This window comes from Purpureocillium takamizusanense, chromosome 1, assembly GCF_022605165.1.
Source record: "Purpureocillium takamizusanense chromosome 1, complete sequence".
NCBI lineage: Eukaryota > Fungi > Ascomycota > Sordariomycetes > Hypocreales > Ophiocordycipitaceae > Purpureocillium > Purpureocillium takamizusanense.
This window is the reverse complement of record NC_063068.1, coordinates 2,602,704-2,624,477: the sequence shown is the minus strand read 5'-3', so window position 1 is coordinate 2,624,477 and position 21,774 is coordinate 2,602,704. Positions and strand designations below refer to the sequence as shown.

Here is a 21,774-nt window from a genome sequence, read left to right as displayed (position 1 = left end):
TGACGCGGTGATGACAGCCTAGGTCATGCATGACTATTGAGCGGCCGTGCCGCAAATGGCTGTCAATGCTGCGGGCGTGCTGCGGCGCGTCTGGGAACATAATACGGAGTAGCACTTGTGGAACCCGCAGCAAGCGCTCTGAAACCAGGCTCACCGGGCTTCTCCACTCCGCGCTCAAGCCTGTGATGTGACGGCTCTCGGGCGTTCGCCAACGCATATGTTGCCGTCCGTGTAAGTGGCCCCGGTGTGTGGCCTCCCGGTGAGACCCTCACCTCGGTGGAGCTCTCGGTGAGGCCCTCTATCTTATCGCGGCATGAACACCAGCTGGCCCCACCATCCCAGCGACCCCAGCTCATTCAGCCAATCGGCGTCCACAATTGCGACCGCACCGGAAAAATCCTATGCCGTCCTGCGCCAGCACCACCCGCGCGCACGGAAAAGTTTCTCGATGCTCGATGTCCGACAGCAGCCCACGCCCACGATCACCGAGATCAGCCACCACTCACGAACCGCGCGCAGAGCCCGCGACGCACACATCCAAGACGTCCGACGACCGAATACATCGAGTCGGAAGCTCGCGGCCCCAAAGCCGAGACTTGCTTGCGCACAACGGCGGATTCGCGGCGCCAGCCAACACCAATTAGAAAAAAATGTCGTTCCGAGGTGGCGGGCGCGGTGGTGGCCGTGGAGGCGGCTTTCGAGGTGCGCGTTGCTCTGTGTGCATGCGGTAACATGACGTGAGAAGATTGAGTCGCTGACATTCATTTCAGGCGGACGAGGTGGCGGCTACGGCGCCCCTGCTGGGCCCCCGGCCCAGGTCCTGGAACTCGGCACCTTTGAGCACGCCGTCGAGGGTGAGATGTTCTGCAAGTCGACCAACGTCAAGATACCCTTCTTCAATGCGCCCATCTTCCTCGAGAACAAGACGCCCATCGGCAAGGTCGAGGAGGTACTCGGGCCCATCAACAACGTCATGTTCACCATCAAACCCTCCGAGGGCATCGTCGCCACCAGCTTCAAGGCCGGCGACAAGGTCTTCATCGGCGGCGAGAAGCTTCTGCCCCTCGACAAGTTCCTGCCTAGACCCAAGGTCCCGGGCGAGAAGAAGGTGAAGCGCGCTGGCGGTGCCGGTGGCCGGGGAGGACCCCGCGGAGGTGGCGGCTTCTCCAGGGGCGGCGGTAGAGGGCGAGGCGGCCCTCGCGGCGGCAGCGGTGGCTTCTCCCGAGGAGGCGGCCGTGGAGGCGGCGGCTTCTCCAGGGGCGGCGGCGGCGGCCGAGGCGCAGGCGGTTTCTCGAGGGGAGGAGGTGGCCGTGGCGGCGGCGGCTTCTCCAGGGGCCGAGGCCGGGGGGGTTACTAGACGAGACAGATGGATGAGGTCCGAAGTTCCGGGCGGTGACTTACTGCTGCTGCTACTTGCCGGCATTGGGCTACTTTGGGTTTTTCTTACAAGGCCCTCGCGTTTCTCGACGCTGGGGGAAGGCGTTTTAGAGGGGCATCATTGCTTTTGGCCGCTGCAGAGGGTAGGGCAAAGGTGTGAGACTTTTTCCATATCATCTGCGGTTCATTATGTATCAACATGTCAAAATTTGAGCAAATTCTGGCATTGCAAACTCGCGTAGACCTGGACAAGCCTGGCTGGACGTGCTACTCTTTTCTCGTGTATATGTGTGGCCGACAATGCGTCGAGTACGTCGGCGAGTTGCGTGGTTCGAAGCTTGTGAGAGGCGTTTCTGCCACAGCCCCGTCGAACAGGCAGGCGGTGACGCTCGGCGCCGCTCAGCGCTGCCCCTCCCTCCAACTCTCCCCGCCCAAGGAGAGCGCATGATGGCTGTCGCGAACACGAGCCAATCATGATACTTGGAACAAGACCGCAATCTGTCGCGTCAAACACGTCCGCCCCCCCGGCCTCCACCCAGGACGCGCGCGAACCTCGAAGTCGCACGCATCCTGCAGGGCAGCAGTCAGTCGGATCTTTGATTAGCAGCAGCCGAGCACCAAGCACCACCAGGGTCCAGCAGTACGTACTAAGCCTCGTCGCAGGGATACGAAGTACCTACCTACTTACCGGTCGTGGGGACGGAAATTCAGTTCTCGTACTACTACTAACGTACTGCCGTCTCGTCCAGACGTCGCGCGCCCCTTCTTGTTCTCAACTACCGACCGACCGAACACGCAGCGCATTCACCTCCTGTCGCCCAGCCGCAGCGTTCGACACAAAACAATCCTCCGCATTCCGGCCCTCGTCTTCGACCACCACCAACAGAAACCATGTCTTCATCTCTCCTGTTCCGCCGCACGGCCGGCGTCACAGCCGCCTCCGCGCGCCGCGCCTTCAGCAGCTCCTCGCCGCGCGCCCTCGCGCGCATCTCCATCATCGGCAACCTCGCCGATACGCCCGAGGTGCAACCCACGAACACCGGCCGCGAGATACTCAAGTACGCTGTCGCCAGCAACAGCGGGCCCAAGGAGAACCGCCAGACGAGCTGGTTCCGCGTCACGAGCTTCGTCGAGGGCCCGCGCCGGGACTTCATGCTCGGCCTGCCCAAGGGGTGCGTGTTTGCCCCCCCCCCCCCCTCTGGGTTCTCCCCCCTACAATAACCAAGTGACGACTCTATCCCTCGCCGTTGTTTTTGGCCTGGATCCCATCCGCTCAATGCGCGCTGCGTGTGGTTCTTGAATGGCCAGAGCCGATGCGCCGGGCGGGGGTCCTTTGAACCACATCATTTAGCGACTAGTGAGAAGAAGACCCTTGCTAACGAACACGCTGCAGTACCATGGTCTTCGTCGAGGGCGACGCCACCATCAACACGTACCAGGACGCCACCTCCGGTCAAAACCGGACCAGCCTCAACGTTGTCCAGCGTATGTCATTCCCTTCGGATTGAAGCCGCGCCTCTCGCCAAGAAAACCCGTGCCTGTGTTTCTGACAACCGCCCATAGGGAGTATTGAGGTCCTCAAGCGCCCCAACACCGCCGACCAGAATGAATAAGAAAACTTGCGATGGTTTTGCACACCTACTTCGACAGGATCGCCTTAGCCACAAGTTGCAAAGACGTACACCGAATGCGCTGATCGTGCATTCGTCTCCACTCTGAAAGACCCTCTCCTTTGTTGAACGTCTCATGTATCTGGACTTGCCGCAGGATCGAGTGCTAGGGGCGGCAATAATTCCGTTGTACAAATAGACTGGCGCAGAAGGAGTCGAGATGTCGCTGAATGCAAGCAACTGAGATGCCACGGTTTCGGACCACCGCAAGACGCTCCATTGTGTCTATTCCTCTATAAGCGCCTACACAAGGGAGCAGCTGTCCATGCATCCATAGCCTGCCGCAACGCCGCCTTCTTCACTCTTGTCGCCCTTTGTGCGCAAGAGGTAGCCCGCTTCCTCATTTCGAAACACTTCTCCGCTGTTCTGATTCCACAGACACGTACCGTACACGCCCAGCTCGCAAATGACGCCGCCCTGCTCGACCTTGCCGTTGCGCAGGATTAGATTAGATACCGGAGGCGGTGTGATCAACTCCATGAGGATAAAAGACCCCCAGTGCTCCTCAGGGACGGATTTGAGGAAGCCGGGGATGGCACCTCGATAGATGTTGTTGCCTCCACCCTCACGCTGCGGCTTGAGAACGTAAGCTTGGCACGTCACGGGGTCGAGGGCCTTCTGGCGTGCCTCCAACCCGGCCTCGGACGTGTCCATGGGATATATGTTTGTGAACGTCCTCCACAAGTCTCCCGCGGCAGGAGTGTCATCATTGATGAAGCGCCCAAGCATCGAAGGTGCGGATGAAGATCGCGGCGTGGCAAGGACCTGCTGCACCTTCTTCGTGCCGGCGAGTTGGGTGAGAACGGTGGGGCATTTGATGGCTGCTGAGCGCTCTAGATGGTAACGTGCATCCCAGGCTCGCTGGTCGGGATAATCACCTGGGCCGTACCCAGCGCGCATGTAAATGACTGCCACCTCAAATACTTTTTCTGGGTTGCGAGGCAAGCGATAAAGGAGCTGGCGCTTTGGAGTGTTGGCGACTGTGGTGTAGGTGAGTATGTCGGAGAAGGCAAGTCTAAAGACAGGGGCTTTTGGAGAAGAGCTGGCGATTTGGTACTCAAGGTGGCGCTGGTCGAAGACATTGCGTTCATCGCCTTGGACGAGAAAGATGATACACTTGGGATGGCCAAGCTCCGAAGGCGGGTAAGCGTTGAAAGCTGCCTCAATGCCGCCAGCAAGGCCTTTGACTGCACTACTTTCCGGAAGGTCAAGCGAGCCAGCTGGAATTCCCTCTTTTATCAAGGGATACTCAGTCGCGGCCAGGTATCTAGCCGTCCATCAGCCCAGGAGACTCTGCCACGGCCGTGGAACTTACCGGTGGAGCTTTGAAGTCAAGCAAGAGAGGCCGCCAAAAGATGAAGCGATTGTATTGAACTCAACTTGCTTAGCCGTCAACGAGGGTGGCGTAGTGGAGGCATCTTGATGAACCATGTAGTCCGACCTGAACAGACCAAGGGACAGCGGCTAATGCGGAATTAGAATAGAAGGCACCAAGACGGTCACTGGGCGAGTACCTGAGTGTATCCCTCCTGCTTGACCTTCAGATGAATTTGCCATAGGTTCCGAATGAAGTCGTCGCCGTCGGCGACCCTGATCCAATGTCAGCATTGAACTGCCATGCAGACGCATCGAATGCACTGACTCCTTCACAATATGGGCGAGAAAGTCCTCGTCGCGGCTGACGGCGGCGTACAGGTCGTTGTACGTCTGTTGAACAGCCTTGCCCTGCTCGAAGCATATCCGCGGGAACTGGCTCGGAAATAGGGTGACTGGCGCGTTTATGGCAGCAATACCGGCGGGGTCTGCATTGATGGGTATCACAGCAGGAGGGGGTCGGATGGCGAGCCCATTACCAATGGACCAGTCCTTGATTGCCAGGACGAGGTTATCACGCTCAACATCCGTGAGCTGCGGCGGATATGTTGACCCTGCCACGAGAGTAGACATGACAACGTCGCACTTGAGGCCCTGCTTGGCGTTGACCAAAAACGGCGAACGAATGGTTTGAGTGCTGATGAGTGAGACGACCACCTGTGTTGGTCAACCTCGAGATGGCTGGAAGACGTGGTTGCGATGCGAACGTCGGGTGGATTAATAATTTAATAGCGCGGGCGAGCGGCGCTTCGTGTCGTGATAGATGTACAGTACTACAGGCCCCGCCAGCCGGTGAAGAGGGTGCGGCGGGCTGCCCGCTGGCTCTTGCACTTCAATTGTACTCCGTACCTCAACATCCGTAGACGAAGTGCTAGATACCAAGGTACGTACTTTTCCACTTTCGTCCGCGGACCAGAATTACAGTATATTAGATGTACCTGTACTGAAAGAACATGCGTCTACTAAGAAACCCTGCAGCTTCATCTACGACGGAGGACTTGACGACGTCCAGTTCTTTTTGAAGTCCTTCGTAGCGCCATGTGTTTTTTGTGTTTGCCCATGGTATTCAGCCGCATCCCCGCCAACCATGTGCAGAGCAGAGGTTCGCCGGGGCACATCCGGTGCCTAGCACAAGCTTCGCGCGTCAGCACGCATACCCACTTCCTAGCTCCGTGCCGTCTGCCCGTCGTTGGCTGCCGCTTTTCTTTTGGCCTGTCTCACTTCGTAGAACGCCGCTCGGTCGACAGTGACTTTCGTTCAGCATCAAACCATAGTGACCTGTTCTGCAGCGCCTTTGACTTCCCGCTGGCCGCCACTCCCGCCGTATGTCAGTACAGTTTTCAAAGCCCAAACTGACGAACGCATGCACAGGAGAACGCGATGGGCTGCCGATGACAAAGTCACGTGAACTCGCGGCGGCTGAGCAACGCGGTCCGCCCACCAACTTGGCAACACACACGTCTTCCTCTGGCTTGCATCGCGCCTGCAGATCTCTGTGCAACCTGCTTGCACCTTCCAACCCATCCTCCAATTCTGCGTCCAGCCTCCAGCCTCCGGCCTCACCCGCTCTGCTTCGTGTCAACATTCTATCCAAGATTTCCGAAGCACGCACTCATCGCACCAGCTCACAAATAGCGACGTCCGCAGCTCTCTACCGCCTGCAGTACTCTTTGCTTGCAAGGGAGGTGGGGCCCACGACCATAACGCCTCTTTCTGCACGACGGTTGACACTGAAGCCGAAATCAGCCTGGCATAGCAAAGCCAGATTACCGCAAGAACTAGCCTCGCATTCTTCGATTATGCGGACTGACACAATTCTCGCCTTGCTGGCAGCTGTCTGAGGATGTTTGTTCCCTGCTCTCCGCAACCTACTCCCCTCAGCATTCACGTCGCGAACCTTTTTTCACCCAACTCCTCTTTATCGATACCTCAGCTCTACGAGCGGAGACTCCCAGATGGGTTATAGAATGGGATTTTTCGGATGATGCTGCACCCAATCAAATTCTGACTTGCGCCCCAGCGAAAGTCCCCCAGCGACCGCGATTCACTCTGGTCCCCAATGGATGGCATATTGCATCACGATCCCTTCCTCTGGGGCGTCGACGACGTTGCCGAGGAGTTATCTAGGCTGCGGCGTCCGTGTACGCGTGACCCGGCGGCCCTCAAGGAGGCAGTGAGGGAACAAGAAATTGACGGCAACGCCCTCTTGACTTTTGAGTTCGTATGCTCCAGGCACGAACTGTTTGAGTGCTTGGGCATCAAAATTGGTGGGCACAAGGCTGCTTTGGGTCTTGCAATCCACAGACTGCGATCTCAGAGCCCCGCATTTCAAAAGTGGAAGCGGGAATTCACCAGACGGGAGAACGAGGACCAGGACCTCGAAGACAATGCGTCCGTTCCTAACGAGGACTCTTTATTGGCAACTACACCAGCCGCGATCAAAGATGATGGCACACCAAGTGGTAGCTCGGCTCCGTTCGGAGGTCCCGGCAGCGTGACTAATTTGAAACGCAAAGCAGATGCACTTGATGATCGCGCGCCTTTCACAGCCGCCTCACCTTCGCCTAGCAGAGCCAACAAGAACATGACGTCTTCGACGGAACCTAAAACGACAGAACCTGACGGCAAGAAGGCACCGAAGCAAACCCGACTGGCGCCAACGCTACTTGCGAGTGTGCCAGTCAATTTGGCGCCGCTACCCATCGCAACGGAAGCGGACTTTGTCGGCCCGCGTGCCAATGCAAGAGAGTCGGAAGCCAACTCAAGTGAATACCCTTGGGAAACGTTTTCCCCCGGAGCATACCTGGGTCAGAGCTCCATGCCAGTGTCTGCAATCAAGTCATCCCATAGGGCTGTCACCTCTCAGCTTCACTCTGTGGATGAAAGAAACTTCACCACTGACTTCCCGATTGTGTTACCCCCCGGCGTGAGGGTTGTTGCAGCTCAGATGATGAAACGGCTGTTGGTCAGAAATGGACGAACAGAGGCCTTGTTTAATCAAGGTCTATTTCTGACGAGACCACAAACTCCATCAGAGGATGACGAAAGTGTGGTCGACTTATTGGATCTTCCGGAGTCGCTTGACGAGGAAACTCTCCGAGAAATCGAAGCCGAGGAAGCTGAGGCAGAAGCTGCAAAAGTCAACAGCCGGCATCTCGACCGAGGAGTTGTCGAGACCATCTTGCGAGAGGCCATGGATGTCTTCAAGCAACGGTGGAACGAGGCGAAGCTCCCTCGATATGCGCGCCGCGCTCATCAAATCTGGATCACGTCCAGGATGAAAGGCACTTGGCATGGAGACGTCATCGGGGCTCGCCAGCGTGCCCAGGCTTTCGAGGACCGCATCAAAAAGCTCTGCGCAGAGATCCTAGATCAGAGCTGGACCAAAAAGTCAGACGTTCGGCTGCAGGCCACTTGCTTGGAGCAGACTTTGGCCGATAGGCTGTATTGCCAGTGGCTGGCAGATACCCTGGACTCGCGAATTGAGCCTCAGAAGTTTGCCACCAGAGAAGCATCTGGGCGGCAGGTGCGGCAGGTTGATCCGCCCCAGAGCCCCTTAGGCAGCGAAGTCCTCACAAGTTCGGACGAGGACGACTTCGTTGTTCCAGATGGCGCAGACGAATTCATGGATGAAAGAAAGGTCCCCGTGAGTGACGATGCCGTCCCCTATGCAGAGCCACAAACGCCGGCCAAGGCCGTCACACCAACGCTGTTCGTGGATCTAACCCAGCTCGAGACGCCGGAAAAGTCGCCGAGTCGTGCCCGAGCTGCCTCTGTGGTCGACTTGACAACGCCCGCAGAGCCAAAGTTCCAAAGGGAATTCGCCAGCTCCCCCATCACCAGCCATCCTTCGCCAACAGCATCGGAATCAGAGTTTGATGTGGAGGAGATTGGCAAGCAAAACCCCAATTTCTGGTCAAAAGAGAACGACCGCAGAAAGCTGGTCATATGTTTGCTCTGGAAACTGGGCCATGGCCGACGTTCTTTGATATTCGAGGCAGTTCGCCGTTACAGCTGTCATGAGTTCGTCGCTCTGATTCTTGCTCCGGTACTGCCCCTCACCAGCAACGATGATATGGAGGTGACGTCTCCGAAGCGTCTGCGCACCGACACCCCGGAAGAGACTCGCCGCTTTGACGCTGTGCGACTGTTTCTCAGCTACATGAATGTCAAACATTGCAAGGAGTCGAGGGTCAGCGAGCTATTTCGGCATAAGCAGGACCGAGCCCTGCTGGTCAAGCAGGTTCTGAGCTCAGAGGAACGCCCTGATCAAAAGGACTCCGAAATTGCAACCTTTCATGCCTTTCTTGGCCGTATAGAACTATTATTTCCTCAGGAAAGCCAGATAGTCAGGCTGGATTACTCTGACGATGACATGGGCGTCCTGACCGACGGCGCAGATGACCTATTAGCATCGCCAGATACGCCAACCAGGCCCCGCAGGAAAGTGCCTAAGGAGTTGGTGCAGAACAAGGAAGGTGTTGACATGCGCTTGCGCGAGAAACGTCGCGTTGAGGAGCAAGAGGCTCGCCGTCGAAAGTTGCGGGCTGCCCTAGGGTCGACAGATATGCCTTCCAACAAAACGAGGCTCATCATCAACGAAGCTAAGCAAGACCATGAGGCGTTCCTTTACATCAACGATGAGACGGCGAAACGTATCAAAGATCATCAAATTGAAGGCGTCCGTTTCATGTGGAACCAAATCATCCTCCAAGATGATAATCAGCGTCAGGGCTGTCTCCTTGCCCACACCATGGGCCTGGGTAAGACGATGCAGGTCATCACATTCCTCGTTGCTGTTCAAGAAGCTGCGCGGTCCTCAGACCCTTCCGCGAGAGAGCAGGTACCAAAGGATTTGCGTGAGTCAAAAACCCTGGTGCTGTGTCCGGCTGGCTTGGTGGACAACTGGATAGACGAGCTACTCCAGTGGACTTCCGGGGAGGTGCTCGGTCCTATCCGCCATGTTGCAGCCATGGTAGGCCCGGGAGAACGCCATGAAATTGTTGCTGCTTGGGCCCAGAGTGGTGGCGTTTTGGTCGTCGGCTACAGCATGTTGCAGCGCTTAATCGTCGCGAACGAGACGACGAAAGCAAAGTTGCTCGAGAGTCCGAACATTGTCGTCGCCGACGAGGCCCACTACCTCAAAAATAAGGACATTAAATTGCACCAAACCTGCGAACGATTTAAGACTAAGTGTCGAATCGCTCTCACTGGCACGCCATTGGCGAACAATGTCGAGGAATACTACAGCATGGTCAACTGGATTGCTCCCAACTACTTGAGTACGCTCGACGAATTTCGCCAGAGATTCGCCAACGCCATCCACGATGGCCTGTGGGGAGACAGCCTTGGATGGCAGAAACGACTGGCTCTGAAAAGGCTCCAAGAGCTGAAGGAGACGGTTGCCCCCAAAATCCATCGCGCCACGATACAATCCTTGAAAAAGGATTTACCGCCTAAGAAAGAGTTTGTCCTCTGCATTCCACCCACTAAATTGCAGACGAAGCTCTATGATGTCTACGTGACGGAAGTTCTCAAGGGCGAGATTTCGTCAGCCACCGTCTTTAAGATCGTGAACGACCTCATGTTGCTCTGCAACCATCCACGCTGTTTAATGCAGAAGGCCATGAATCAGAAGCATGGTGGCGTGGAGGAGCATGATAAGATCAGTGCAGAAGATCACCGCAAGTCTGAGAAGGAATCCAAGCTGCCTGCTTCCGTCGTGACAGCTACGCTCAAGGAGATGCATGCGCATACAGATAAGGATGCCGTCGGCCTATCGATGAAGGCGGAACTTTTGTGCGTGATACTTGACGAAGCGAAGCGCGTCCAAGACAAGGTACTCGTTTTCTCGCAGTCTTTGGCGACTTTGAACTACTTGATGTACATCCTGCGTCTACAGAAGCGGAGAGTGAGTCGCCTGGACGGATCAACAAATATTGCAAAGCGCCAGGAGATGGTCAAAGCTTTCAATACTGGCGACCAGGAGGTATATCTCGTCTCAACCACAGCAGGTGGTGTCGGCCTCAACATTCACGGAGCCAACCGTGTCGTCATCTTCGACTACAAGTGGAACCCTGTGCAAGAGCAGCAAGCCATTGGTCGCGCCTTCCGCATCGGGCAGACCAAGGAGGTGTTCGTTTACCGATTCATGGTAGCGGGCTCCTATGAAGAGGATCTGCAGAACAAAGCCGTCTTCAAGACGCAGCTGGCCTCACGGGTTGTGGATAAGAAGAACCCCGTTAGCTGGTCAAATCGACTGGGAAGCCTAGTGCACCCGCTTCGCCGCGTGCCGCCCCGCGACCTAACGGACTTTATCGGCAAAGACGCGATACTGGACAAGCTGATTAGCTACACGTCCAATAGGGAGCGGGCACCAATTCGATTCATTGTTTCAACCGATACATTCGAGGAAGAGGACCCGACGAACAACCTGACGGCTGAAGAGTTGCGAGAGGTCGACCAGATGGTGAAAATGAACCGGCTTCGTGTCACAGACCCGAAGGAATATGAGCGACTGCAGGAGGAGCAGAGAAGGCTGGAGATCCACCGCGCGCTCCCGGTGCATTACATGCATCGCGACGGCCCGGCTCAGCTGGTCTCTGCACCACCAACGGCGGCTTTATCCCAGCCGGCCCAGGCTGTTCAGACCACATATGGTGCTCAAGATGGCCATGGAAAGAATGAAGGTCGAGTGGAGGCTGGGGCGAGCAACACTACCACGACGAACACTGAAACTACGATCCAGCCGGGAGCGCATAGCTTGCCGCAGACAGCAGCGCTACAGCCCCTCCCTGGTACAAACACTTACTTCGGAGATGCATCGAGCACTGCCCAGTCCATCGCAAGTCGACCCTCGCACGCGCCGGAAGTCCAGTCAACTCCACGGACGCCAGTAATGACTCCAGGCAATCTGCGTGCCATTTTCAGTCCACCGAAACAGAGCCGAGATCGAGCGGCATTTGAGCAGACGCTCCGGAAGGCACTGGAAGAGTTGCAGAAAGCGCAATTTCCGGGCGTTGGCGGTGAGCCACGGGGGGCAGTCAAGAAAGCGGCGGAGGGCATCAACCGGTATCTCAAGGCGGACGGCCTCGGATTCCTCAAAGAGGACCAGCGGTGGCGGCTCCTTGACAACCTTGTCCAAAGCCACCACCGATTCGCACTCGCAGTGGTATCCGGATGCTTCTCGCTGCAGTACGTTGCTTTGGCTGCGGCGGAAGAGCTGCAGCGTCGGCTGGACGGTCTGAATGGTTTGTCGGAGGGTGATTTGAAAGCCCAGCTGGCAGCAGAACTGGCCGCCGATCCTCGTGTAAGACTTGCGCGTGGTCGGTACGTGGCAAGGAAATTGCTAACACGAAGATCAAAGAACTTGCAGAACTTGCAACGCAGCGATTCGGTGTCTGGCGCCCAACTGCAGAGCCCACGAGCGAGAGAGGACCTCGAGGTCATGCGCGAAGCTGCGGCTAGGAGGCAGCAGTGGCAACAGGGAGTCCAGTATCGCCGTTCGGGCGTCTGAGGCATGATGGGCTGGAGAGAAGCCTGTGGGCCCCTAGAACTCGTTCTGATGCCGGCCATATGTGCCCATTCAAGGCATAGCTCGACAAGGCCAGTGGTACGAGGGACGGCGCGGCCGAGCGGGTTTTCGGGGGGAAGTCGGGATTGCGGATCCCGCGCGTCGAATTGATAGGCGAAACCGGATGGGCTGGTTGGAGCAAACCTTGTGTGAATTAGCGAGCATGGTTGGCGGCATTTGCTCTCGTTGTGATACCCTTTTATTGCACGGACTTGCACAGAAGAAGCGAAACGAAGTATAGAGTGCGGCATCTAGCGTGACCGATGTGAGAAGCAGTGCATGAAGTATCCATTCGGTCGTATTGAGTTCAACAACCCTATATACTGCACAAGGAAAGGCGAGGTGGCCTCACATTTCTCTTGGACGGCTCCATTGGAAGTGGGTTGCGCTCACGCTCACGGGCGATGGCTCCAGGCCGCCGACCCGACTTGTCGGGGGAAGGCATCAAATAATGCGTGTTGCCACGATTGGAGCCATCGACTCACTCCTCCGCACCAACTTTGTACGCAAGAAACAGGAATGCGTGAGCGAGGGCAGCGCAGCGTATTCGGACTGCAGGAAACCCGCACTCACCTCACATGCCAAAATTTTAGCGGCCCGGTTTAGCTGGGATCCGGAAGGACAGCCAATCAGGAACAGCGTATTACGGTCCTCCGCCGCCTACCTAGGCCGTCCGGCGAGGAAGGCCCTGGAAAGTCGGCCGGTCTGGGCGGCGATGGCGCGTTGGGCGGCGTGTCATGGTGGCTCCAGGGCCTGTTCTTGGGTGTCACGGCGCAAGAAATGTGGGGTCGGTGGGTGTCTCGCATGCTGGAACGGCTGCCGTTCGGAGGGCGGGACCCCCCTGCACGTGGACGGCAGAATGAGGGACACTCTGGTGGCACCCGCCTTGCAACTTACTCAAGTCATCGACTCAGGACAAAAACCTGCGCCTCGTTTCCCATCGCCATCCTCCCCCCAACCATCTTGCTGTTCACCAGACTGTTTCGCTTCGCCTGTGTCGTTGTCTCTACGGGCTCCGTACGACGATCGACGCTGTCGCGCAGAGCATCGTCAGAGCCCAGCGCTGTTGATCGACTTTCTTCCAGCCCAATCCTCGCTCGGTCTTCGCCGACGCCCCACCATATTCCGCCACTTCGTGCACTCGATCTGTCTCGACGACGACAAACTATCCCAATCGACCCGGACTTTGGGACACGATCCTGGTATAGGCATCATGGACAGTGTTCTTCGCCAGTCCAAGGCCATGTGCCCTTTCCTCAAGGCCGCGTCGCCCGCCACGCTGCGGGCCATGTCCACATCGGCTCGCCCCAAGGCGTCGCCCTGCGGCGGCACCATGTCCAAGTTGCAGCTCTACGCCCATCGCTGCCCCGTCATGGGCAAGGCCCTGGCCGTGCAGTCCGCCCGCACCGGTGGTGCCCCCGCTGGTCTTCGTGCCTTCTCCGGCCACGGCAAGGCGGCTGCCAATCGGGCTCGCATTCACACGAGCCGCAACCAGGAGGCCCGGGCCGTCGACAACCCCATTCTCGAGGGCCGGGATGAAGGTGAGCATCCAACCAAGACAAAATAAACGAACGATTTGGATGTGCTGACACTGTGTAGCTCGTATACCGCCCGGCATGGCCGTCCCTCGCAAGGATGCCGCACCCGCCGTTGGCGCCGGCCTCTCCCACGACGCGGGCAAGTTCAACTACGACGCCTTCTATAACGTTGAATTGGACAAGAAGCACAAGGACAAGTCTTACCGCTATTTTAACAACATCAACCGCCTCGCGAGGGAGTTTCCCCGTGCTCACATGGCCAACAAGGAGGATCGTGTTACTGTTTGGTGCGCCAACGACTACCTCGGCATGGGTCGCAACTCTCGCGTCTTGAACAAGATGCACGAGACCCTTGATGAGTACGGCGCTGGTGCCGGCGGCACGCGAAATATCTCAGGCCATAACAAACATGCCGTCGAACTCGAGGGGACATTGGCCAAGTTGCATGCCAAGGAGGCCGCGCTGGTCTTCAGCTCCTGCTACGTCGCCAACGACGCCACTCTCGCGACTCTGGGTAGCAAGCTGCCCGACTGCGTCATCCTCTCTGATAGCTTGAACCATGCTTCCATGATTCAGGGCATTCGCCATTCCGGCACGAAGAAGATTGTCTTCAAGCACAATGACGTGGCCGATCTCGAGGCCAAGCTTGCTTCCCTACCCCTGCATGTCCCCAAGATCATCGCCTTTGAGTCTGTCTACAGCATGTGCGGCTCAATTGGACCGATTGAGAAGATTTGCGACCTGGCAGATAAGTATGGTGCCATCACCTTTCTCGATGAAGTGCATGCTGTCGGCATGTACGGTCCACATGGCGCTGGTGTTGCTGAGCACCTGGACTGGGAGGCACATCGCCAAGGCCGGCCCTCGGGCTCTGTCATGGACCGCATCGACATCATCACGGGCACGCTTGGCAAAGCCTATGGCTGCGTTGGCGGCTACATTGCCGGCAGCAATAAGTTGGTGGACATGATCCGATCCTTGGCCCCTGGGTTCATCTTCACGACCTCGCTGCCGCCGGCGACTATGGCCGGGGCAAAGGCCTCGATTGAGTATCAGATGGAATACGATGGCGACCGTCGTCTGCAGCAGCTTCATACACGGGCTGTCAAGGAGGAAATGAACGCGCGGGACATCCCGGTCATCCCGAACCCGTCTCACATCATCCCCCTTCTGGTTGGCAACGCGGAGCTTGCCAAAGCTGCCTCGGACATGTTGCTGCAGGACTACCAGATCTACGTCCAGTCGATCAACTATCCCACGGTGCCTGTGGGCCAAGAGCGCCTCCGCATCACGCCGACCCCAGGACACACTAAGGAGTATCGTGACGAGCTGGTGGCCGCTGTGGACGAGATTTGGACTCGCTTGGGCATCAAGCGCACCTCGCAGTGGGCTGCCGAGGGCGGCTTCATCGGCGTTGGGGAACCGGGTAACGTCGCGCAGCCACTCTGGACGAACAAGCAGCTGGGCATCGAGGAGGCGGCGCAGGAGATGAAGGCCACGGGCGACGCGAGCCAAGGCTTCACCGAGGCGCTCCTTGCGCGCGAGAGCCATAGTGTGACCCGCGTGGCCAGCGCCGCCGCCTAAGCGGTCCCCGTAGCATGCAAGTGCCGGTCGGTAGTTGAGCCGGACACTTGGATTGCTACCGTTGGCCGCGGCCGACACTGACGTTACTTTCATACCTGACCAATTGACTGAAAGCTTTTGAGGGACACGCGATGTTCCCGCCATGAATCGATGAAAGCTTCACCGTATGGCCACTGGGTGATATCGTTCGTAGTAGTAATACACCTCACGATGCTTTACTAATACCGTCCTCATGTCTCAGATGGTGACGAAGAGGACCATGTGGCCAGTCCCCAAGAATAGGTGTCAAACCGATGCAGGCCCAGACAGCAGGCGACCCCTCCGGAGCCGGGCGCTCGGAGATGGCCAACGACTCTGCGGGTGAGACTCGAGATACCCGAACCCAGATGCTTCCCGATGCCCCGGCCCCGGCATGTGCATGGGCAGCCTGGGGAAAGGCGATCATTGCGTGCCCCAGACTGAGCCCCAGACTGAACCCCGGATTACATCGCATGCCACCGACTTGGGGTTGGAAAGACGCAGTCCGACAGTCCGTGGAGGGCACAGATCGTCCTTGCTCGGCCATTGGCCGTCGTTGGCGCCTGAGGCCACAAGAAAACAGAGGCCTCATCAGTGGCTTGAGAGGCGAGTGTGTGCCCCACGACGCCAGGCCACAAGGGTTAGGTTAGGTTTGCCTCGGCAAAGGACCTCCCTCAGCCAAGGGGGCAAGGCTCGTGCCTCTGGCGCTGGCCAACCCCACCGATTCATCCCACACGCACCAGCCAGGTCTGTCTCTGGCACGACTCGACGACGGGATCGGCCCCCCCGCTCTTCCTCGCAACCCGCACCTAGGCAACGTGAGACGCCACGGAGGCCCGGGCCAATTCTGCACCTCCGCTGCCGTTGCATCGACCGCCCACCCTCCACCGTCCAGTCGCGTCTCCGGCTGGCTCATGTCTTGGGCCGCCCACCAGATGCTGCCTCCAGATCGGACCACAGCCCGTCGTCGTCATGCCCACTACCCCAGGAAATAGCGTCAGTGCTCTGATGAGTATCTGGGTTCTGGTTCTCAAGCATGTGCCTGTTTCCCTTTCTCTATTTCCAAGCGTTTTGCGGGGTTGCGTGGAGCCTTGACACGGCTCGTTTGTGAAGGCAATAAAGCCAACCGCCATCCGTCTGGGTGCATACATGGTTGGCCCCCCGTCCCTTTTCGCCGCCTCAAGTGCTGTTCCTCCTTACATCCGGTCGATGCCATATTTTCATGCCTACGAACATATCATGGCGCTCGTGCGACCTGTAATGTAACCTGGACAAAGCAAAGCTCGCATTGTCACTCTCCGTCTCCGTTCCAACTACCTCCCGCCACCTCAAACACATCCCCAGTCATCATCCTACTCGCCTCCGGCCCGTCGCTCTTCGTCTTACACGACGACTTATCATGGACGCGGCGTCCTCCCCCTCGGCGGCGCAAAAGGGCCCCAAGGCCTGCACGACCTGCGCCAAAGCAAAGGCCCGCTGTATCCCTCGCGCTGATGGCGGCCCCAAGTGTGAGAGGTGAGTAAGCGCCAGTCAGCTTGTCGAGGCCATTGACACGGACGCTTCTTTCTGACCCCGTTCCCTGCCGATCGCAGGTGCCTCCGCCTCAAGAAGGATTGCTTCTCCCGGCCTCCGGCCCCGCCCCGTATCAAGAAGCGTCCCAAGAGATCCCGCGTCGCCGAGCTGGAGAAACGCCTCAACGAACTCTCCTCCCAGTTCGAGGGTCAGCACCACCACTCCCCGTCACACCCACAGCAGCAGCACAGCCCGGCCAGCACCGCCAGCCTCCCTGCCACAAAGCCCCCTTCCAGCAAGGTCGCTGATAAGGGCGACATCCTCAACTTCGGCCACCTCTTCCCCTCCCCCTCGTCCACGGGCGTTGACGGCGACGAGGAGTCGGCTTGGAGTCCTGAGGCCCTCAAGCCATGGGACTCGCCGTGGCCGCTATCGGGAGAGGCCGGTGTCTTGCTGGCGCAGTACCACGATGCCTTCGCCCACCTCTTTCCCTTCGTCGTCGTGCCCAAGCATGCCTCCGCCGCAGACTTGCGCAGCTCACGGCCGTTCCTGTGGAAGGCCATCATGATGGTGAGCTGCATCTTTGATGGGGCTCGACAGGCCAAGCTCGGCGAGGAGCTTCTGGCCGAAGTCGGCAAGGCTGCGGTAGTGGATGGCATCAAGAGCCTCGATCTCCTCCAAGGTCTCGAGCTTCTTGTTGCATGGTGAGATCCCCTTCGTCACGTTCTTGTCTCATGAGCCTAACGAGGATGATAGGTTCCACTTCGCTCTCAAAAGCTCACAAGTTACCAACCTTCTGTTCCTAGCACGGTCTATGTGCGTCAACTTGAGCTCCATGTCATATGGCTCTGAGGACGAGGAGAGCAAGTACGGCAACCTCGATCACCTCCGCGCGTACGCTGGGACGTACTACCTCAACACTCTGTAAGCCCCGACCTTTTCTCATCCAAGTCAATCACTCGTAGGCTAACGCAGCTCCAGTGTTTTCACCACCAATAAGCGAATCGATGTCTTCATGAATACGACGCAACTCGACACCTGCTGCCGCGTACTGGAAAACACCATGGAATTTCCGACCGACGAGTACCTTGTCAAGCTCGTCAAGGTTCAGCAACTAGCGCAGACCATCTCGCTCACCATGGCATTTGACCCCGCCATGCCGGCAATGTCTCTGCCCCTCACCATGGTCGTTGAGTCATTCCAAGACCAGCTTGACACGTTCCGTGCCACCCTGCCTGAGGGCCTGGCCGACAATCGTGAGTGACCCGCTTTCGGTGAGCCAAGTAACTATGGCGATTGCTAACTTGACGACCAGCCACCTTGCAATGCCACCTCGCCATCGCCGAGGTGCTTCTGATGGACATTGCCATCTCCGATCAGCACTGCAACTCCTCCAACATGCCCCTCACAGACCGCCTGCAGCTTCTCTGGTCTTGTGTTCGATCCCTCCGCGCATTCTTCAAGGTTCGATTTGCCGGCTCCGAGCTGGAAAGGCCGCGATTTCTCACACTCATCGCTTCCGACATTGCCTATACCTTCATCACAGGCGTCAAGCTCCTCGCGCTGCGGGTGCCGGGTTGGAATCTCGAGCACATTGGCAAAGAGCTCGCGTTGGACAAGATGCTGGGCCAGCAGATTCATGACCTGTCTGAAATCATCGACAAGCGCAAGAGCGGGCTCTTGTCAACAGCAGACAAGGCCGGCCTCGAAGACCCTCTGGAGCGGTTGGTGAGACTACTTCGGACGGCGCAGGAGCTCGTTGCGCTGCAGCTGAGCGGCGTAACAGCGCAGGAGATTGCGCAAGAGATTGTGTCGGAGATGAACAGCAGCATGTGGCAGGATCTCGTCAACGACTCGGCGGGTGCGACGGCGTGGGCTGGGGCAGGGGACAACGCGGCCACATTGAGCGCCCAATGACCAAAAGAAGCGGGTGCTAGGGATTCGACCGATGCGCCAACGAAGCGAGTTTCTCTTGACGGGGCGCTCCGGATGGCGATACGAAAATGACGAGGAACGACTCGACCCCTCGTTTGGGGACGCGGGCGGCCAAGGCTCATTGTGCGGAGGGCGGTGCAAAACAACGAGCAGTATGTGGACGGTCGTGGGGAGCATCTTCTATGGCGTAGATCAATGGACACACGCGACGGGTGGAATTCGCAGCGAGCATGGATCAAGGTGTTGGACACATTCCGCCCGCTAGGTGCTCTTCGAGGGCCTATGGTCATGGGCATTGGTTACCAATTGGCGTTTTGACGATTTCATGGGCTCTCATAGGATTGGAAAATGCTATTGGTGTATAATCTCATAGCTTCATTAGGCCTTTTGTCTATCCAAACCTGCAGGTCCGCGCATGCTGCTTCCTCGCTCCCCCGGGACGAAAGAAGAGAGAACTGTCAGCCCGGTCATGGAGAGGCGTCATCTTCAGGAACATCGATGGCCTGCACCTTTGCCAGCACTAGCCAACGCAGATCGCCCGCTGCTGTGGCCTTGCGAATGCTATACAGCTCGTCGAGGAAGGCAGGCACGAAGGTGCCCGGGCCTCTGACCTCGGGCCGTTCAGCGGCCATCTCAGCCGCGATGCCGAACATGACGGTGGCGGCCACGGCCGCGGCGAGAGGTTCCGCGGCGCCGACGGGAGAGCAGACCATGGCGCTGACGGCGGTGCCAAGGGTGCAGCCGGAGCCAGTGATCATGCCGAGCAGCTCGTGGCCGTTGTCGACGCGCACGACGCGGCGACCGTCGCTGAGCAGGTCGGTGGCGCCCGTGACGAGGGCGACGCAGCGGTGTCGCCGGGCGACATCGCGGGCGAGGCTGGCGCGCTGGGCGAGGGTGAGCTGCGACGTGGAGTCGACGCCGCGCTGGGCGAGGGGCCCGGAGCCGCCACGCACCACGAGCATCTCGGAGGCGTTGCCCTTGATGACGGCGTAACGGCCCGAGGAGAGGAGCGTCTCGACGGCCGAGCGGCGGACGGCGGTAGCGCCGGCTCTGAAGGGGGAGCATGGTCAGAAAACGGCGCGACCAAGGAAGGTGCTGCGTCCGGGCAGCAGTGGGACGGCGAGGATAAGTTACGTACCCGACCGGATCGAGGATCACAGGCCGTCCGGCGTCGTTGTACGCCTTGAGCGCCTGGAGGTAATTCTTGAGCCCGTCAGGGGTAACGGTGCCCATGTTGACGACGAGGGCGCCGCCTAGGCGAGCTAGGTCAGCAGCCTCCTCGGCGTAATTCGCCATGATGGGGCTTGCGCCGACGGCGAGGGCAACATTGGCGGCGATGTTCTGGACGACGAGGTTGGTCATGTTGTGCGACAGGGGGGTCGTGGCGGCGACGCTGCGGACGACGTCGGGGACGCGGGCGCGGAGGACCTGGCCGAGGAGGTGGCGCGCGGCATCGGCGGGGTCCGGGGCCGCAACGAGAGCGCTGACGACGGCCACGCCGTCGAGCGACTTGGCCGGGGTGCTGCCGCTGGTGGTGGTGGTGGTGGTGGCGGCGGCGGCGAGGAGGAGGACGTCGCCGGCATTGGAGGCGTTGATGCCGCCGATGCAGACGGTGGGGACAGAGGCGTGCCCGGCGGCGGCGAGGGCGGCGAGGATGTCGCGAACGCCGTGAGGGCCGATGATGGCCTTTGTGTCCTTTTTGCTATGAGAGAGAAAACGTGAGGTGTAAGCTAAATGGGGGAGTATGATGATGACGGTTGAGAGGGAAGCGTCAGTGAGATAAGAGTTGAATTGCGTCACGTACGTCTGCGTGGCGTAGACGGTGCCGAGGCCGAGATATGTCGCGCCGGCCTCACACGCGCGGAGGGCCTCTTCCGTCGAGCTGGCCGTCACGCCAATGATTTTGTCCGGGCCAAGCATCTGGCGCGCCTTTTGAAACTCTACAGGTGTGTGTGTGCACGCATCACGCACGTTTATCCTCGTCAGCCATCATCATCATCATCATCATCATCACCGTCATCTATCTTTGTCCTTCCTCAATTGTCCCCCTTTAATTCCTCAACGTACAAAATGGGTTTGAACCTACCCATGTCGTCCTGGCCAATGTGCACGCCCTCGCAGCCAACCTCGACGGCCACCTCGACGCGGTCGTTGACGAGAAGCGGCACGCCGAAGCGGCGCGTCACGGCGAGCAGCTCGCGCGCGGTGCGCACCGCGTCGTCGTGCGAGGCCGTCTTGTCCCGGTACTGCACGACGCCGGCGCCGCCCCGGAGCGAGGCCTCGACCGCGCCGGCGAGGCTGCGCGAGCCGAGGATGGCGGGCGTCGAGTCGGTGACGAGGTACACGCCATAGTCGACTGCCATTTTTCCCCCCCACTTGCGGTGCAGATCGAGCGGGTAATGAAAAGTTGCGCGTGTGAAGTCGTAAAGGACGAGGGAGAGAGTGAGAGAGTGAGAGATGGCGTTGATGTTGACTGAGGGAGAGGCCCGCCTGGTGGGCATTATTAAATATGGAGCTCCAGCAAGCTGGTGGTGGTGGGTGACGTGACTGACTTGCGCTTCACAAACTAAGATGAGTCTTGACTTCTCAAGCGGCCCTATCATCAACTTTCAGCAGCGCACATTAATCTCAATACACCGAGCTACAGCCCATCCTTTTCTTTAAGGCCTCGATTTCGGAAACTGAGGAACAGTGTCGTCATGCTTACCCTGCGGCCGAGCGGCTTGTCTACATGTAGACTGTACGCAATGGAATACATAGGGGTGATGGGGCTGACCAGCCCGGCCGCAACTGACAAGGGGTCAGTAGGAGCCGATTTGTTGCTCATTTGTCTATCCAAGGAAAGACCAAGAGAATACAGAGAGAGCGACACGTTCGAAAAAGGTCATGGGGATAACTACTTCGTTCTTCCGGACTGTTACGAAAGGGCAAGCTGGGGCTACGCGTACGCAGTGACCGAAGCCCGGGGTTCTAAAGCATCAAGCTAACTCAGCCAACCCTAGACCCTGCTGATACTCGCATTTTGGTTCCTGTGCATACCTGGGTTATTAGCCCGCGAATCTACTTCTCCTCATCCATGCTGTTGGCAGTCAAAAGGCCCTAGCACAGTACGGGGCCTGGCGTTGGAGAAAATAATAGTTAATGTTATTTGACTAATGTTAGTTGACTTATAAAAATACAGGCAGCAGCGCAT

The 21,774-nt window shown here is 58.3% G+C and overlaps 7 protein-coding genes across 7 annotated transcripts; 5 read left to right on the top strand and 2 right to left on the bottom strand.

The window, feature by feature from the left end:
- Positions 1-470: 470 nt before the first annotated feature.
- GAR1_1 (H/ACA snoRNP pseudouridylase subunit) lies at positions 471-1,619 on the top strand. The gene is made up of 2 exons (XM_047981703.1): positions 471-702; positions 771-1,619. The coding sequence occupies exons 1-2, from the start codon at positions 651-653 to the stop codon at positions 1,355-1,357; spliced, it is 639 nt and encodes a 212-aa protein (XP_047837663.1). The 5' UTR covers positions 471-650; the 3' UTR covers positions 1,358-1,619.
- Positions 1,620-1,856: 237 nt separating this feature from the next.
- RIM1 (ssDNA-binding protein, mitochondrial) lies at positions 1,857-3,446 on the top strand. The gene is made up of 4 exons (XM_047981702.1): positions 1,857-2,017; positions 2,127-2,549; positions 2,771-2,862; positions 2,941-3,446. Exons 2-4 carry the CDS (start codon positions 2,269-2,271, stop codon positions 2,988-2,990), a joined length of 423 nt encoding a protein of 140 aa, XP_047837662.1. The 5' UTR covers positions 1,857-2,017; positions 2,127-2,268; the 3' UTR covers positions 2,991-3,446.
- GSH2 (Glutathione synthase) lies at positions 3,261-5,173 on the bottom strand. The gene is made up of 4 exons (XM_047981701.1): positions 4,690-5,173; positions 4,562-4,637; positions 4,363-4,511; positions 3,261-4,314 (listed from the first exon to the last, which is right to left on the bottom strand). The coding sequence occupies exons 1-4, from the start codon at positions 4,992-4,994 to the stop codon at positions 3,291-3,293; spliced, it is 1,554 nt and encodes a 517-aa protein (XP_047837661.1). The 5' UTR covers positions 4,995-5,173; the 3' UTR covers positions 3,261-3,290.
- Positions 5,174-5,671: 498 nt separating this feature from the next.
- JDV02_000836 (uncharacterized protein) lies at positions 5,672-12,230 on the top strand. The gene has a single exon (XM_047981700.1). It carries the CDS (start codon positions 6,481-6,483, stop codon positions 11,935-11,937), a length of 5,457 nt encoding a protein of 1,818 aa, XP_047837660.1. The 5' UTR covers positions 5,672-6,480; the 3' UTR covers positions 11,938-12,230.
- Positions 12,231-12,805: 575 nt separating this feature from the next.
- On the top strand, positions 12,806-15,330 carry HEM1 (5-aminolevulinate synthase). Its single transcript, XM_047981699.1, has 2 exons — positions 12,806-13,535; positions 13,594-15,330. The coding sequence occupies exons 1-2, from the start codon at positions 12,854-12,856 to the stop codon at positions 15,114-15,116; spliced, it is 2,205 nt and encodes a 734-aa protein (XP_047837659.1). The 5' UTR covers positions 12,806-12,853; the 3' UTR covers positions 15,117-15,330.
- A 578-nt stretch (positions 15,331-15,908) lies between these two features.
- JDV02_000834 (uncharacterized protein) lies at positions 15,909-18,978 on the top strand. The gene is made up of 5 exons (XM_047981698.1): positions 15,909-16,649; positions 16,727-17,350; positions 17,403-17,570; positions 17,628-17,902; positions 17,962-18,978. Exons 1-5 carry the CDS (start codon positions 16,534-16,536, stop codon positions 18,561-18,563), a joined length of 1,785 nt encoding a protein of 594 aa, XP_047837658.1. The 5' UTR covers positions 15,909-16,533; the 3' UTR covers positions 18,564-18,978.
- On the bottom strand, positions 18,745-21,039 carry THI6 (thiamine biosynthetic bifunctional enzyme). Its single transcript, XM_047981697.1, has 4 exons — positions 20,668-21,039; positions 20,386-20,521; positions 19,720-20,283; positions 18,745-19,631 (listed from the first exon to the last, which is right to left on the bottom strand). The coding sequence occupies exons 1-4, from the start codon at positions 20,942-20,944 to the stop codon at positions 19,049-19,051; spliced, it is 1,560 nt and encodes a 519-aa protein (XP_047837657.1). The 5' UTR covers positions 20,945-21,039; the 3' UTR covers positions 18,745-19,048.
- Positions 21,040-21,774: the final 735 nt, after the last annotated feature.

Coding starts and splice junctions, on each gene's coding strand:
- GAR1_1 (XM_047981703.1), top strand. CDS start 651: ATGTCGTTCCGAGGTGGCGGGCGCGGTGGTGGCCGTGGAGGCGGCTTT. Junction 703..770: donor CCGTGGAGGCGGCTTTCGAG/GTGCGCGTTGCT, acceptor CATTCATTTCAG/GCGGACGAGGTGGCGGCTAC.
- RIM1 (XM_047981702.1), top strand. CDS start 2,269: ATGTCTTCATCTCTCCTGTTCCGCCGCACGGCCGGCGTCACAGCCGCC. Junction 2,550..2,770: donor ATGCTCGGCCTGCCCAAGGG/GTGCGTGTTTGC, acceptor AACACGCTGCAG/TACCATGGTCTTCGTCGAGG. Junction 2,863..2,940: donor CAGCCTCAACGTTGTCCAGC/GTATGTCATTCC, acceptor AACCGCCCATAG/GGAGTATTGAGGTCCTCAAG.
- GSH2 (XM_047981701.1), bottom strand. CDS start 4,994: ATGTCTACTCTCGTGGCAGGGTCAACATATCCGCCGCAGCTCACGGAT. Junction 4,512..4,561: donor AGCAGGAGGGATACACTCAG/GTACTCGCCCAG, acceptor ATTCCGCATTAG/CCGCTGTCCCTTGGTCTGTT. Junction 4,315..4,362: donor TTGACTTCAAAGCTCCACCG/GTAAGTTCCACG, acceptor ATGGACGGCTAG/ATACCTGGCCGCGACTGAGT.
- JDV02_000836 (XM_047981700.1), top strand. CDS start 6,481: ATGGATGGCATATTGCATCACGATCCCTTCCTCTGGGGCGTCGACGAC.
- HEM1 (XM_047981699.1), top strand. CDS start 12,854: ATGAGGGACACTCTGGTGGCACCCGCCTTGCAACTTACTCAAGTCATC. Junction 13,536..13,593: donor TCTCGAGGGCCGGGATGAAG/GTGAGCATCCAA, acceptor GACACTGTGTAG/CTCGTATACCGCCCGGCATG.
- JDV02_000834 (XM_047981698.1), top strand. CDS start 16,534: ATGGACGCGGCGTCCTCCCCCTCGGCGGCGCAAAAGGGCCCCAAGGCC. Junction 16,650..16,726: donor GGCGGCCCCAAGTGTGAGAG/GTGAGTAAGCGC, acceptor TGCCGATCGCAG/GTGCCTCCGCCTCAAGAAGG. Junction 17,571..17,627: donor ACGTACTACCTCAACACTCT/GTAAGCCCCGAC, acceptor ACGCAGCTCCAG/TGTTTTCACCACCAATAAGC.
- THI6 (XM_047981697.1), bottom strand. CDS start 20,944: ATGGCAGTCGACTATGGCGTGTACCTCGTCACCGACTCGACGCCCGCC. Junction 20,522..20,667: donor CATTGGCCAGGACGACATGG/GTAGGTTCAAAC, acceptor ACACACCTGTAG/AGTTTCAAAAGGCGCGCCAG. Junction 19,632..19,719: donor GTGATCCTCGATCCGGTCGG/GTACGTAACTTA, acceptor CTCCCCCTTCAG/AGCCGGCGCTACCGCCGTCC.